This window comes from Tachypleus tridentatus, chromosome 5, assembly GCF_004210375.1.
Source record: "Tachypleus tridentatus isolate NWPU-2018 chromosome 5, ASM421037v1, whole genome shotgun sequence".
Classification (NCBI taxonomy): Eukaryota; Metazoa; Arthropoda; class Merostomata; order Xiphosura; family Limulidae; genus Tachypleus; species Tachypleus tridentatus.
Genome location: NC_134829.1, coordinates 20,123,488 through 20,141,141, shown reverse-complemented (window position 1 = coordinate 20,141,141; position 17,654 = coordinate 20,123,488). Strand labels below are relative to the sequence as shown.

Below are 17,654 nucleotides of genomic sequence, written 5' to 3'. Positions count from 1 at the left end.
AGCAAAAACTTATTAATAGAGAATTAATTATTAATTCTAATTAATTAAAATTACTGAAAGACACATGAAATATGATTATTAGACAATTTTTCATTTTTTCTTGTTAAAATTTTAGTTGCTAGTGGAATTTGGGAGTGATATTAGTAATAAAAATGAAGACGAAGAAACCCCTCTACATGTTGCTGCTAAAGATGGTCGAACAAAGTGAGTATGCTATGATTCTAGTCAAGATATTTTATTACATTCCACCTGTTTGTTAGTTGTTTCAAATTAACGTGTTTTTTTAAGTCTTGACTATTTTCTTTTACTAGTAAAAAGAAATTGAAATTGTAATCAAAAGTTAATTTGTGATTGGCAGTAAAATAACAGCTTATTTTTATTAACTTTGATTAATGCAAACTGAAGACATTTCTAATAATGTAAATAATACAGTTATTTACGTCTCTAGAATGTATATTTAATGTCTCAGTATTTTGCTGTCACACTTTTGTCAGGAGTTATCAATAACCTATAAGTTCATTAAAATTACTGAGAATCATGACAAAGCTGTAATAGCAAAATATTGAGCTATTAAATATACATTCTATAGGTATAGGTCGTACTTTGTTAATATTAATAGCTCATTTAATTTATTTCAATATTAGCCTTCCTACCCAAGAAAAAGTTTTATGTATAACTTCTAGTAAAATATAAAGTACTGGCTGATTATTCACATATATACTCTCATTGATTTTGTTTAATACTTTAAATTTATCCCCAGTGGATCAGGAATACATTTTTGGACTTTCAGTTCATATAAATTGGTGTTTGATTTTCTGCACCAGACATAGGGAAAATAGCCTCAGTTTAACAAAAATATTTTTTCAGAGTTTTAGGTTTTGTGATAAAAATTTTACATTTCACAAATAATTAATATCTAATTAATAATATAATGATGAAAAAATTGTGGGGGATAATGCAAAATGGATGTTTTGTTTATTTGATACTGTTTTGGCTATAGCAATTTTTGAATATAAAGTATATTACTTATTGTATCTGACACCTATGTACAATTTATCACAAATATATATCCTTAAAATATTTAAATTTTCACTTTGTTATATTTCAAGGCTATAGTATATCAGTGAAAGGTAGTGCAAAGTTTTTAAAAATAATTGTTTTGCCAAATATTAGTCAGTGAAAAATGCAAATAGTCTGAGAATGTTATTTTACCTCAGAACTGAAAACTGTTGTTTTCCCTCCAGAACTCTAGCTTTCAAAAGTGGAGAGGTCTGTTGTGTGTTTAAAACTATAAGTATCACTTAAGTTTAGAGATAAATAATCACTACTTATAATGTATAATGCTGTTTATTCTCTTAAAGCACTAATTGCTGAAATTACAGTTAACCTTCTCTGGAATTTAAAAAATTCTTGAAAAAATAAGGTTCTTTAATATACTACATACCCTAGTTTCTCATTGCTATCAGTTTTTAGCAACTCTTCTAGTAGTAGTTAATTAAACCCTTAAACTGATTATCTTATCTACTTGTATATTGTATATTCATCAGTCAATTGGCACATAAGAATCATTAAAGTATATGCTCCAGATACTTAAAGAATTGTCCATTTAATTAAAGTAAGATTTGATCAAGAATGGTGTAAAAACCAAGAAAGAGAGATGAGCTAAAGAGGTTTAAGAAATGAATAAGGTCTGTATTAAAACAAAATGTCCTTCCTAAGTTATTAATTTTGTTGTGAGCATACAAACCAAAATATAAGCAGTTTTTCAAATATGATTGCTTGTCACTGTTGTATTAATTTGTTATTCTTCTGACTATTTTTCTAAAATTTAAAGTTCCAGTTTATCTGATTTTCTGCTTCTGTCTCCTTGTTTAATCATCAATATCTGTAAACTCTCATTATCCTGACAGTCTGAATTAATTAACCCTTTCTAAACAGGTCAAGCATAAAAAACCATGTCATTGCATTTGTTGATTCACATTCAAAATATTATTGTAAACTATTTTATATATTTATGTCATTAAGTTTGGTATCAAACTGTATTTTATAAATATTATAATTTTTCATATTATACATTATTTAATTTCTTAATTTAAAAGTAAATGTAAAACACATCTAAACATCATATTTTGTGTGTCTCATGGTATGCTGAATGCATCACCGATTCAAATTAGACATTTGTGATGTCAAGATACAAAATCTATAGTTTTGTATGAATTAGGAACTCAAATTACTGTCATTGAAAAGCTAAAATAGAAGAACTTACTGTCTTTTCTATTTGCTGAGAGATTTTGCTTATGTACTGAATCAAGCACACCTCTTTCCATTTAAGGAAACAATCCTTTATATACACTTATTTCTATATATGGCATGTGAATAACCAATTTCTTTAGACTTAAATGCACCTTAGTTACTAAGCTTGGTAAATTGTACTGGAATTTGATAGTATTGATATAGTAATTTATGATTCTATGGTTATTAAAATCTGTATATAAACCCTAAAAAATATTCCATTTCACATCCTCCATTTACGACATTTAAGGCTCAGCAAGCTTAAAGCAAGCAGCAAATGAGTACAAAAGTCATAACTAGAATAGATAATTGGTTGCTTTACTTCATCATTTAATGTTGTGTTTAAAGAAAACTAAGTTTTAAGTTTTACTTGTTTGTAGATAGTAATGATCTATTTTATATATATAATGTATAATACTTGAAATATGCCTGTATTTTTACAGAACACTAGTCCACTAAAACACAACCAAAGACAAGTCACTTTGTAAATATTAAAGGTCAGTTTTATATTATTAGGTACAGTAACATGAGTGCTTCTGCACTGTATCATTGTGGCTTCTGTATTGTTAGCCAAGCATGGCTGAATGATCAGTATAGCAAAGTAATAAATATATATAAAAGTATAATGTTATAAGATTTAAGCTATTTAGTCCAAACATTTATGTTTTTATGTTGTAAATATGTAATCATACTAGAATGAAACAGGTATATTTTTTATTTATTTCCCAATATTTTTGGTGGTTACGATATCAGTCAAATTGACTGAACCTGTACTGAGATTTGTTAGTGAAAATAGCAAATAAAATATAAAGTTTATTTTTAAAAAAATGTTTGATAACTATCTGGACTTTATAAAGAATTTGCATGTGAAATTTTAAACTTTTCTGATGCATAAAAGTATTTTTAACTGTAAATTACTTTACATGCTGGATAGGTAACATGTGAAAAGAATAAAGGCATCAGATAAACGTTACTTAACTTGTGTTGAAAAAGTTTTCTCTATAATGTGTGACCTTAAAACAGTTAACACACGTACTTCCAACAGCTGTATCCATATCTAATCTATCAAACCTTATTTAGTCTCGATTATCTTTTGAGTATTAAGTTTTTGTGTTTTACTACACCCTTCTTCTGTTAGTTAAATCCACAGTAAATAAACTACTCTTAATCATATCATTTCCATGTTAATTTTGATGTGCTTCATTGAAAAAAATTTTTTTTTATTGTTTAGATGAATATTTTGTAGGACATTCATGTAAATTTATGTTTTTATTTCTAATTTTTTACATGATTATCATCATGGTTGCAATCAAATCTCAGAACCTGATCTTCTTTAATCCAAATTGGAGATTGATATAAAGTAGCCGTCAGTCGGGAAGGGCCCACAAGTCACAAAGGAAGACATGTATGAAAGTCAATATGAATGTCTAAAAGTTTATTCTCACTTAATGATAGCATCTCCAAACATAGTCACTGTACATGAAGAAGATTTATACTTAGTAGCTTTTACTCATATATCAGGTTTTGGTTCTTTACATTGATATGTCTTTATAATACTGGACCATACTCTCTTGTTAGATCTTCAACAGATGAACTACATCTCAGTTGTAATCACTTGTAAATATCTAATCATATATATGTAAAATGGCTGGTTTGGGTTGAGAAATTTTGTATTTTTTTAATTAATTAATTTTTTTTTTATGTAGATGAGAGAACAACATTTTAACCTTCTTCGATCATTGTCAGGTTTACAAAGAAAGAAAGAGATAACTGCCACGACTTCTATATTGGAGAAACAAGTAGAAAAATGGAAACCAGATTCAAAGAACACAAAAAGTCACCACACATTTTCAAGCACTGCAAATCAAATAAACACAACCTAACCATAGAAAACGCCCAAATACTAAATAAAGAAACAAAAAATTATAGAAGACTTACTTATGCAACAACTCAAGCCCAAAATAAACTAATACAAAGGAACACCTTTATACCTACATTAATAAATATAATCAAACATCTAAGCACGCCCTCTACATTTCTACACTCAGTTACACAACCCCCTTCGAACATGTGGTCAGCTATTGGTCAGTTACCTCTTTCTTTCTTTATGAACCTGATGATGACCGAAGAAGGTCGAAACATTGTTCGCTCATCTACATGAAAAAACACAATTCTCAACCCAAACCAGCCAGTTTACACACATATTTTTTTCTACAAGTGAGTTTTCTCATCATAACTAAATATCTAATCAGTAAAACTCGATGAAATTAGTTTTAGATAAGTTTATTAAGAAAGATCTTTGTCAGTCAAAATATGGATTTTTGCAATATGCCATTCTAATATAGTATGCTTTTCCTTTTACAAAGTTTATCTGATAGTTTTGCATAGTAAATAATTTAAGAAATGTTATCTCTTCTCCTTGTATAACAACCCCTCCATCACTAGCATCATTCTAGTAATCCTTCTCTGAACCCTTTTCAACAAACCAATATCTTTCCTAAGATAAGGAACCCAAAACTGAATGTAATATTCCAAATTTTGCTTAACCAGTGATGGGTACAATGAAATTATAACCTCTTTAGGTGTATATTCAATATTTTTGTAGATATAACCCATCCTATTTGCCATATCTTTAGCAACTGCACACTGCTTGGATGGCTTTAGAGACAGATCAACTATTACACCAAGATCCCTTTCCTTCATAACACTGATGGGTCATTCCCATCGAAATTCTAATTCAAATTATGATAAACAACTTGCATTATTTTGTATTTATTATAATTAAAACCCATTTTCCATTTAATTATACAATTCTATAAATGTTCTAAATCCTTTCGTTAAACAGCATTCTCCTCCTCATAGCCAGTAACATCCAAGACTTAATATGATTAGCACATTTAAGTAGTTTATGAATCATCCTTCATCTGTGTCATTAATGTAAACAAAAAGAGTGAAGGTCCTGAGACTGGGCCCTGAGGTACCCATATTCTGACATAATCCAGTTTGACTAAACTCCATTTATAACAACCATCTGCTTTCTTCTGTCCAACCATTCTCCCATTCAGTTTACTAACTTATTTTCCACATCTATAGAGTTTTTACAAGCATTTTATGTTGGCACCTTGTTATATGCTTTAAGAAAGTCCAGATACACCAAATTTACACCCTTATCCTCATCTATGTAAACAGTAACCTTTTCATTCCACTAATTATGCCAGCTTATCCCATGAATAAGAGTTTGCAAATAATACATGTATCAAACATTAAAAAGAGATGAGATAAACTACAGAGAAGGAGCAAAAAACTAGGTAAGCTATGTCCATTGTCAGAAGAATAATTAATGATATTTGAGTATCTTACTTTAAAGGCAAATATTAATTTAACACTCCAAGGCTTTATGAAACCAGTAATTAACTTTTCTGCAAAATTACATTTGAGCAAGTATTTAAAAGCTTTTAAATTTTTAACAGTTATACACAAATCTTTTAAGTAGGTAATAACCAAATGTTTTAACCAAAGTTTACATCACCTTTAGCTCAGTAAAAATTAGCCAGTTTTTAATGTTAATGTCTAAGAAGACTGAGAAGTACAAGAAATAATCAGCAATGTTTAATTTATTGTACATTCATTGACTCTTTATATTTGTGGATTTTGGTGTGTTTAATCTGCTTTATATATACTTTCCATTTTATTTCTCCTAAATTATTAAAAGAACAAAATATTCAACAAAATAAAAACCCTTTTATTCCACATTATTGTCATCATAATTTTTTTATCTTTCATTTCATTGACTAAAGAAGTACAGAAAGTTTCTGTTTTAAATACTAAAATATTTGCATATATGATTAAAAGAAGTTATGTTTGTACAGAAAGGCAGAATCCAGTGAAATTGTTACTGAAACCAGTGTTTCACATGGTTCCATATTCCAACCTGAAATGATAAGTAAACCATAATGAATTACTTTTACAATTTAGGCAAGTTTTTGTACTTTTTTGGCCACTATTGTTGGTAATTTCCACTATTGATCTATCAAGTATTTTTTTGCTTAAAATATCAACTTTTTTTTGCACATAAATCTATCTCACAGAGATATAGCCTTGCAGCTTACTGTTGAAAAAAAACAACAACATTAGGTAACTGATAGCATTGCTTAATGAAGCAAAAACAATTGTTTTTTTAGCTGATATTTGTATTTTAGCATTTTCAATTATATTTTCATGATTAATTGCATGGAAGCTGCAGCTTTACATTATGAATATCTTTTCTCTAGTAGTATCATCTTTTGACTGTATGACTACCCTTATTTCTTGGCATTTTTAAAAGTTTTTCTGGCCTTCTAGGAAATTGTTTATCCTCAATTTATTATTAATTGGATAAATATATTTTGCAAAAGTCAGATTATAAGGTACACATTAATGGTAACATGGCATGTACCAAATCTGTGTAACTTGCATCTTTTATTTTTCTACACACCTTTTGTTTCACACTAAGAATTATTTTTTCTATGCTACTGGAAACTACAGAAAAATAGTATTATGAGTTAATTTTTTAAAAATAATATTAAATCACTTTTTGAAAAAGTACATATTTTCTTTCCTCTGCAAGACTGGAAGTGAGTGAAATCTGAATGAAACCATTGTGGACCACCTTCCTTTGTTTTTGTTTCTTTATTTTTCATATTTTTCTATGTGGTGGTGTTTGAATTTGCTTCACTTATGTTCATCTTTGACGTTATATACGATACTCCCAGGCTTGTTTCTTATTTCTTTCTACTTTTGTAACACCTATGTTTTGTTATTATGCTTAATAATTTTGTTCACCAAAACGTATATCTTCTCTTGGCTTTATATTGTTCTAATAAATAACAGAGCATATATAGTATTGCAATATTATCTAAGTTTCTAATCATGCATAGTATTGTGCGAGCAATCCTTGCAGAAGATAAGACTTTGGTGAATGATGAGGATGAAGGATCTAACACTCCTCTCCACATAGCAGCTATAGCTGGACATGATAAAGTTATCAAGCTGCTGCTTAATGCTGGAGCCAATGTAGAAGCTAGGTAAAGTTGGTTTAGTTATCTGTTACTATTCTTTTATAAGCCTGTATTTTACCTGAATTTAAAATTTTTATTACTCTTTTTAATAACTACATTTTTTTACACATGGATTAAAATTCTGAAAACACCAATATTCGTTTTGTGTAGCACTTATCTAGTTAGTGTTTTTAAATAACTGCAAATAATTTTACTTCTGTTATCCTGTAAAAGTTGTGTGCCAACTTTGAGTGTGGTTTTAGGGGCTAAGTAAAAGTAATGTATCATGACTTTACTCAGGTTTTATCAGCATCATTTGCCAGAGTAATAAAGTATAAAGTAAAAGCATTAAGCAATTAAACCTCAAATAAGCTCTGTTTTTAAATTTGTTGTTTGTTTTTAACTTGTACTTTATGATTAGGAATCCAGTTGAAACTTTCTTATGAGCTTCTAGTAAATGAACAATACAGATGTAAATATGAATGATTTTCTGTACCTTAAAGTGCACTGAAATGTAGTTGATCTTAAAATATAAAGATAATAATTTATACTTTTCTGTATTAATGTAACTATTATATATAGCTATTGTTTTAATGACTTGTTAGAATTAAAAGAAGAATAATTTCTTATTTCTTGTTAAGAAAAATATATATTTACACTTCTGTAGCAGACATTAAGGTTTATTTATACACTTATCTTTCGATGCTTTTGTACCCACCCATACTATTAAAATTGTGAATATTTTGTCATAAGGAAAGATTAGTTTTAAAAATTCTGATATTTCAGGAATTGTTACATGTGGACACCTTTAGATTGTGCTGCTAGTTGTGGTTGGGTGAAGACTACAAAGATTCTTCTGAAAGCTGGTTGTCCTGTTGACCCAATGGATAAAACCAAAGTATGATATATGAATCTGAAATTGTGTTTTTATTTTATAGGAAGTTTAATCAGCTCAAAAATTAATTTCAAGCTGTTATATAATTAATTACTACTCTTTTAAAATGGATGTTTCAGAAACTAGCAGTTGTCTCAAACATTTACTGTAAGAGAATGAATTAATAACAAATTAAAAATATGCAGATATCTTAACAGTACAGTTTATTTTTCATATGCTTTTCAATTGAACATTGAAGTTTACTTCTTCCAATAATAAAAATTGGATAATAATTTTAAATCATCACAATTTTAACTAAGTCTGTACATTCTTCTAGCTGTATGCTACAAACAAAGGTTTACTCAAAAGTGGCTTGGTGTAATCTGCAGGTCATGGGTTTGAATACCCATCACCAAACATATTCACCCTTTCAGCCATGGGAGCATTATAATGTGGTGGTCAATCTCACTATTTATAGATAAATAAGCATCCACATAGTTGACGGTGGTTAGCTGCATTCCGTCTAGCTTGTCATTGTTAAATTAGGGATGGCTGTCACAAAATTCAAAACGAACAATAACACAGAAGTACACAACATTTCTGTCTTATTTTTAGATCTAATTTTGAGATTAGACAATGTGTAAGCTATAAAATGGTGCATAGTATAACATGTAAAGTTTAAACAGTATCTCAGTGCTATAACAGTAACAAACTACTTATATTAATACTCTTGTTTTTGTGAAAAAATTCTGATATCTATATCAAATTTTGAATTACTCACTCATGCCATCTAGTTGTTTCATTCTATTAATATACATATTCTTAAATCAGAATTATTTTCAGTCAAGTTTGTAATATATTTTCACGAAGAATAATCAATATAAATTTCAAATGCTTATGATATATTGCTATAATAAGCTTAAATTAGCCGTATATAGTGCATGTGCCATGGCCTTTCTACTGAGCTACATAGAAAATTTAATTAAACAATTTTATCACCAATGTATGTCAGTAAACTTGGGATCAAGACCATTGATATCCAACTACCGTCTGGAGGATGAAGATAGCCACATAATAATGTAATAATATACAAAAAAGACAAAATGCACAGACATTTATGAATTATATTAATATTGCTCATTAAATATAATCGTATTGTAATAATCATTACATTCAAATTTGCTTATGTACTTAGAAATAAACAAGTTTATGATTGTTCAATGCAAGGGGTAAAACTGTTTGTGACGGTGAGTGATGTCTAGCTCAGTATTGGTGAGCATATGATGAAGATGCAGCTCCATATTAGTAAGACTATTTAGGGCTCAGAAGTAAACCTTTTTAAAGTGAGTATCCTCATTTATTTTCTACCCATTCCCAGTACCATTTGGAACCATTTTGGTTACCACTGGCAGTACATGTACAGCACAATGAGAAACACTGATATAGTACTATCTCTGCATGACTTCATTACCAGATATGGTCACATATTGTTTGGTACTTCATGTGGTCATTATGCCACCTATTGTTAGTTCTTAACTTTCTGTTGATAGGTTTTTAATTCTCTTTCTGACAGTTTATTTTATTTCACAGTTAGATGTTAAAGTTTGGTTGAAGAGCCTTTAACTTCCATACAAGTTACTGTGTGCTTCTGCCTTTTGATTTTTAGGCAAATCTGTATACAGTCTTTTCTTTTTTATTTGAAGTTCCTAATAATTAGTCTGTAGTTCTGAAGAGGGTTATAGTGCTTTTGATCATTACCCTGGTCTGAATTTTCATTCTTAAACTATTTAGAAAACCTTGTTTCTTTCACTTTGAGGATGTTTGAACTGAAACTGTTTCTATTCCTGCTCTGAATCATCAGAGTTAGCAACCATCCTAGCATTGTTTTAATTTCTTTAGGGATTTTTAATAGAAACTAAGATTTTTTTTAAGTGCTTAACTGATTCCAGTGGTTTTATCGGTTCCTATTAGCGTTTTCCTAATTTTATCAAAAACTTTCTTACTGTATGTTCAATAAATATTCTTTCTAAGCACTATCTTTTTGCTTTGATTATGAATTGGACATCAGTTACCAATTTTAATTTCTGTGTCAGTCCTTTTTTTTCTTTTCTTTTTTATATTTCCTTTGGATTTGGAACAGTGCCTTTTTTGTATTCCCTCAGCATACTTCATTGTTACAATAGAAGTACCAGCATCATATGGGTGATTAGTTAAGCATGTTATGTTTTCTTTTTATTGTAGAGATGGCATACACAGTCAGTTAAGAAAAGAATGAGAGATGAAAATTCCTTTGCAATACGGTAAAGAAAAAATAAAGTGACTAATTGGTTGAACCACTCTTTAAGTATGTTAGATAGCTACCAATTCCTTCAGTGCTTATTGATAGAACACCTGTTAAAAAGCTTAAATGCCAAAAACTATTGGATAAGTTTTCATGTAAATATAATGGCGTTAAAATACTATTTTGTAACAAAATGTTTTATGTTTACTACTATTTATGATGCAGTTGAAGAACAAAGAAATCTGCAGTAGTTATACATATTAATGTTCAAGTACCACGAAGTTTGTAATAAGTTGCTGTAAATAGCATAATTCAAGAACAAAAAAGTATTGAATTTAATACATTAACATCTATTATTATGTAATATTAATACAATGAGGATTGGATATTAATTGTTGTCAAGGTTTAAACTAGTCTATTATCATGTGAGTCTAGTTATTAATTAGTTAATTATTTTATTATTATTATTTCATATCCAATAGAAATCAATCTGCTGCTATCTGCAGGGAAGTCCTTAGAAGTATTGTATTGTGGCAGTATCATAGTCTTCTTGTTAGAAAGTTTAACGTGTTATCCAGTATTCCCTCATTAATAACAGTTCAATCTAATAATTATTTTAATGCCTTCATGACAGATAGGATATCCAGATTTTGCAGAATTTTATGATAGGTTATTTAAGTGTGATGTCACATATGTGGATGTAGAAAGTTTCTTTACTTTTTTGTTTTTTCTCGTGTGTGATTCATATCCAGTTATTTTAGTATTATTTAGCATGATGGTATGGTTGTCCTATTTTACATTATAAATTGTTGCAGTGCTTTCAGTATTACAGAGTTTTATATCTGTATTATGCTTCTGAATTATGACTTTTTTCATCTTTTTTTTCTTGCTTTAATATATTGGAATCTTCATTAACAAATGTTATAAAGGGTATTTCTTCCTCTTCATTGGGTCCTTTACTGTGTAGGCTATGGTTTGCTTCTTGCAACTGAATGCCTTTGTACCATATATGAGGTATGACTTGCAAAGAGATCTCCATGCATTTAGAGCAGAAGCAGTGAATGTGGTTAAGAGATTTACTGTGTATTAATTGTAATCATGTTATATTGTAGCTTCTGAAGAGCCTCTTGCAACTGAATACCTTTGTACCATATATGAGGTATAGCTTGCAATATACCATGTGTTTAGTGCAGATGCAGTTAATGGGGTTAAAAGATTTACTGTGTATTAATTGCAATCATATTATATTGTAGCCTCTGAATACTGTTCTGACTTATGTTGATACAGCATATTGTGTATGTCTTAAGAGAGACCTTTAATACAGGGTAATGTACCTGTGATGTTATTTAGTGTTCTTTGTGCTTATTTTTAACGTTTTTCTTCTTTGTTGTCTTTAAGTTTTCAGGATATCCATTGTCAAGAAGAATTATGGTGTTCTATTTTAGTTTTAGCATCTCCTGTATTACGAACACTTCTCATTCTGTAGATTAGACAGTTTAAACATGTAACATCCATCTTTACATTGTTGGAATGCTTTGTTCTAGAGTAAAGATATTTACCAATACTTATAAGTAGCCTGTGCATTTTTTCAGTATCCAGATTTGTATTTTTGGTAATAATCACACTTAGAAATGAGAGAGTTTTATATCTCTTAATACTATTCTGAATATTGTGTGTCCATGTGGCTTGGGAATTGTGGAACATTGTCTATAATCATTATATCTAAGCAAAATGTAAAGGTCTAATCTGGTTATGTTCTAAAATTATTAACCGTTGAAAACAATAAAAAAAAAACACCGTTAAACATTTTAGATTGCAGTTAATTGGAAAATAAATAAGTTCATTAGAATTGACTTTTTTTTTCTCTCCATGAATCTTGCAGACCACTCCACTTCATTTGGCAGCTGAAAAAGGACATGCAGAAGTTGTGAAGTTACTTTTATCATGGGGTGCAAATATCTCTCAGAAAGATAACAATGGTAACAACTGTTTGGATTTGGCCATTGATCACAGGCATTCGTAAGTAGGCTTGGGAATAACCTTATAAAAAATATTTAGTACATGCATTGCTTTGATATGGCATGTAAAAGAATTTGTTTGGCTGACTGTGGGATCATTATTGTAGATATATGTTATTGAGATGATGCTAAAAACAAAGTTGGTGTCCAGTGATGTGGCTGCAAAAAGTGAAAGATCATTCTGTGTCTATTTTTCTCTTTCCTGTGTTGCTATCAAAAAAAAATATTACTAAAGGATAATTTAAAAAGCTAAATTTCAAGGAACCAAACATACTTAAGTTATTAGTATACTTTTCCAAAGGATGGTTAGGTCAAAAATGGTTTACTTACAGTGACCTAATCTTAACTTTTTTTTACCACTCACTGTTTTAGTTAGTTCATTCCAAAAATGTGCTGACATTTCATTAACAACCTTCTTCTCAAGTTTTTTTTTTTTTTCTGTAATGGTACAAATCTGGATTTGTATGATCTTACATTATGGTGTAGAAAATTCAAGTAAAGGAAATGGCTAATTACCAATTTATAATTTCAACTTTTTACTGTATTATTAGTTTATTTTTGTCCTTATTTAAGAAATGCAAGTTATATTTTTATAAATTTTAATACTGGAACACTGTTTCCTTCTGATTTTCGTTATTTTGACATCCTACTTCTGAAGCTGGATATGCAAAATTTATGATGTAATTATTTTATTAGTAACCAGTGAAAACTTATGATAAATAAACAGTTCTTTCATAACAGTTAGTTATATTACCATCTTTTTTCCAAAGATTTACAATGAAGGTTCACCACTACTTACTGTCCTATACCTGTCCCCTTAATTTACCCATAGCTTTCTACACCAAGCCATTCTTTCTCGTCATCTATCTACAGTTGTCCCTTCTGTTTCCTTTCTCTTTGCTTGCATCTTTCCTTCAATTATAGAGAGTGCAACTGAAGAGGGAGGAATTTGAAAAGTTAAGTTATTGTAGGTTTTTGAAAGTTATTCAATATTAATGTGATAATTTGTAGTAATTTGGGTTAAATAAAACAATAATAACTGAATACAGGAATTTTTGATGAAAAAATAAGTAAGATGGTCAGAGTTTTAACTTAGAGTTTAGAGGTTTACATTTTACTACAACATTAAAAAGTACATGTAATAGGACTTAGGCATATTTTAACTTACTGGCAAATTGTAAAACAAAATAAATACAATCTAAAACTAGTTTATTGTCTCATGGTGTTTTAAGAATTGTTTATTTGAACTTAAATCCATTAGTTTAAATTCAGCTTATAAATACCAGCAGGTTATAATATAAATCAGACTAAATACATTTTATTATTAACGTTACGTATATTATTAGTTCCAATAAACTATTAAGTTATTTTTCTAAACTCTATATAATTAAAGATAAACTTATTACTTTAGCGTAAAGACAAAGTAGTAATAAAAAATAATTGATTATTAAATGTTAGGCTTAGTATTAAGAGTGTTAACAAATAGACTATTGAGTATTTATTTTCATGCTATAAGGATAAATACAATGTTTAAGACTAATATAGGATTTAAGCATTCACAGTTTGTTATGTGTCATGGATGCAATGAGTGGTTTTCATTTGGAAACTCGGGACTGGCACGTACTTTTAAGGAAGATACTGATGAAGATGTGCAATTTTTATGTAGTTTTTAGATTAGAGGCTATTCTAATTAAAGTAGAGATAATAGATAAAGAGAAGTGGACTGTGGGAAATGGTAATAAGATTTCAAGAGTTGCTTAAGCATTTACATGCAAGAAATACAACATCTAACAAGGACTTTCAGAAGTTAGAAAGAGTACTATTAGAGTAAAATGTAGCAAATTTAGTTATATTAACCCTATTCTGTTGAGCATGAAAAATGAGCCCTTGGTTTTTGTAGATGAAGAACTATTGGAAGGAAGAAAAACCAAAAGGTCAGAGAAGGATGTGGATGATAAGGAGGTTATAGTTATAAGTAATTCATTGACAAGGCATGTGGACAATTATTTGTGGGGTAAATAAGAAGAAAAGAATTAGATTATACTACCTAGGGACACAGGTAGAGGATGTAACCAACAAAGAAGGAGATATACTAAAGGGGACTAGCAGTGATGCAGTTTTTGCGATGTATGTAGGGGCTAATGATATGGGGAAAGGTAGATCAAAGGAGCTAATTTATAAGTACAAGTGGTTGATAAAGATATTTAAAGTAAAAAACCATAACATAATTTAGTCTAGGATACTGCTCAGAATTAATTATGGGGATGGAAGTTATAAGTAGATCACTAGGGCTAAATTCTAGGCTTAGGTTAGTATGTAAGGAAGAGCAGATTGACTGGTTGGACTTTTGGGATCAGTTCAGTGAAGTGTATGACTTACATTTAAGTAGGGTAAGGCTGGCTTCTTTGCCGAGGTTATTAACTTGTTTTAAGGAAAGTTTTAAACTAGGACTAGACAGTAGTAAGGTGTAGGAAAAATTAAATTTACAAAGAATAAGAGGCAGAGAAAAGTTTAGCATGGGAAATGATTATAGAAATAGTTGTACTGATCAGCTTAATTACTATTGTAAGGCTAGAAATATAAGAAATAAAATGGATGACCTTAGAGTATTGGTAAGAATGAAGGATTTTGATGTGATGGGATTAACTAAAATAGTTAAACAAAGATTATTTAGATGATAGAAGTTTCTTTGAAATATGAGGTGGCAGAGTATTTAATAGAGATAGAATATTAACCTTTTACAGAGAGGTCATGGGTTAAAGGCCTTATTATTGAGTTTGTTGACTTGCATTCAAAATTTTATTGAACTACTATTTTATGAATTTATGTCATTGAACTTGGTATCTGACTACAGATTATAATTCAAATTTTTATATTACACATCATTTAAATTTTTCATTTAAAAATAAATATTAAAAAACACACAAACATTGATTTTTTTGTGTCTCGCTTGGTATGTTGAATGCAGCAATGGTTTTGATTAAATGTTTATGATGTCAAAATACAATGTTTATAGTTTTGTAAAAATTATGAACTCAAATTACCAATATTGACAAGATAAAATACAAAATAAGAATACTCCTATCTTTTCTATTTGCTGAAATATCACTCCTGTGCTGAATCACAGACAGTAGCCCCACTTACCTCTTTCCATTTTTGCAAATGGCCCCTTATATATATACTTACCTCTATATATGGCATTTGAATAACCAGTTGAAAGCTTAGAATTCTCTCCTAGTAGATTTGTTAGCTATTTTCAAATATAATATCATCATCTCTTTCTTTTGAGATAAACATTCATGCTGGTAAGTTGAGTCTTTAGCCTGTTTGAACTTTCATTTTTTTGAACCAAAATACAGCTTAGTTACTAAACTTGATGAAGTATAGTTGAATTCAATGGCATTGATACAGTGAGGTATGATTTTTTAGTTATTCAAATGTATATATAAAACCTTAAAAAATCTTTGTTTCACATTCTCCGCATACAAATTTTCGTAAGCCTTAGCAAGGTACAATGAGCAGCAATCAAATACAAAAGTTGTAAGTTGAAAAGATAACTATTTGTTTTCTTCTTTATTTACTGTTCTATGTTTTAAAAAAAATAAGTTTATGAACTTGTTTTTAAATAGTAATAATCTATGTAGATGTATAACATAGAATAATTGAAATGTGAACCATATTTTACAAAATATTAATTAGTTCACTAAGCACACCCAAGACATGTTTACTTTGTAAAAACAAGGTCAGTTTTATATTATCAGAAATGGTAGCATGAATGCATGTGTGCCACATCATTGTAACTTGTATATTATTAGCCAAACATGGCTGAAAGGTCATTATGTAATAGAAATAATAAATATATGTAACTGCATAATGTTATGCAGTTTAAAGACATAATGTATATTTATTTTCTATCTGGACATTATAAGGATTTTGCATGTGAAATTTGAAAATTTTCTGGTGCAAAATTACTTTGCATGTTGCATAGGAAACATGTAAATAGAAAAAAGACACAAGTGAAGCATTGCTTAACAAATTAATTTTAAATACTTAATTTTAAAAATCTGATTTTTGCATATGAGAGCATTTTAATATTTACTGGTAATGTTCCACATTTCTTGAATATATGTTTACTAATTTAAAAATTTATAGTATGCAAACTATAACAAGAATGAAATAGTTACAAGGTTTGTCCCAGAGATTGAGCCCGTGCTGAAATAGTTGAGAGGGGGGACTTGCTTTATACGTAAAATATCCAGTTGAAATGATAATATTAAAAATAATAGCAAGAAGATTAAATTCATGTGGGATTCTATATAAAGGAAAAGAGTTTTAGTGGGAATTTGTTACAGACCTCCAAATGATACTGATGAAAATTTAGAATGAAAGTAAGATTTCAGCTATTAATGAAGTCATAATTATGAGCAATTTTAATTTCAGGCATATAGATTTGGAAATGCTAGAGTCAAACTATGAGGGAGAAAGATTTCTGGAAACTGTTCAGAATAGCTTTCTTCATCAATTTGGAATCTACTAGAAATAATGTTAATTTAGATTTATTGTTAACTCCAAATGTAGAAATGTTTGAGAGGATGGAAATTAGAGAACATCTGAGTGCAAGTGATCATTGCTGTATTGGGTTTATTGTTTTGCTGCATATGAAGATAAGGAATCATTGTAGTTTGATTACAAATTTCAAAAAAGCAAATTTTGAAGTGATGCAACAAGAATTATCTCTTGTTAATTAATTGGGCAGGTGAGTTATTTGGAGACATTGATCAAATGTGGAAAATTTTAAAGATAATTTTTTTAAATATTCAAGGTAAAGATATTCCTTGTAGAAAAAAAATGGTAGCTGCAAGTAAACAACCAGGCTGTTTTAGAGATAAAACTGAAGAAAATCATCATAAACTTAAGACATTTAAATTGACTGTATGGCATAATAATAGAAGATCAAGCAAATTGGTGAAACAGGAAATTAGAACAATAAAAAGGATGTATGAGAAAAGGTTGGCTGTAAATGTATAAATTAATAGTAAGGACTTCTTTAAATACATTAAGGATAAACAGAATGTTATAATGAGGGTATTACCCTTGGATGTCTATTGATGATTATGAGATGGCTGAATTGTTAATTAAGTTTTGATTTTTAC

General features: G+C 29.1%; 1 protein-coding gene across 6 annotated transcripts in view; it reads left to right on the top strand.

Annotated features, from left to right (window-relative positions):
- The window catches only part of LOC143250658 (transient receptor potential cation channel subfamily A member 1 homolog), an 85,513-nt gene that overhangs the window by 37,428 nt on the left and 30,431 nt on the right, over window positions 1-17,654 (top strand). For all 6 annotated transcript variants that reach the window (XM_076501529.1, XM_076501530.1, XM_076501528.1 and 3 more), the window contains 4 exons: window positions 116-204; window positions 7,209-7,355; window positions 8,115-8,226; window positions 12,366-12,502. In XM_076501529.1, coding sequence (XP_076357644.1) covers window positions 116-204; window positions 7,209-7,355; window positions 8,115-8,226; window positions 12,366-12,502 — 485 coding nt within the window. The remainder of the gene's footprint in view (window positions 1-115; window positions 205-7,208; window positions 7,356-8,114; window positions 8,227-12,365; window positions 12,503-17,654) is intronic.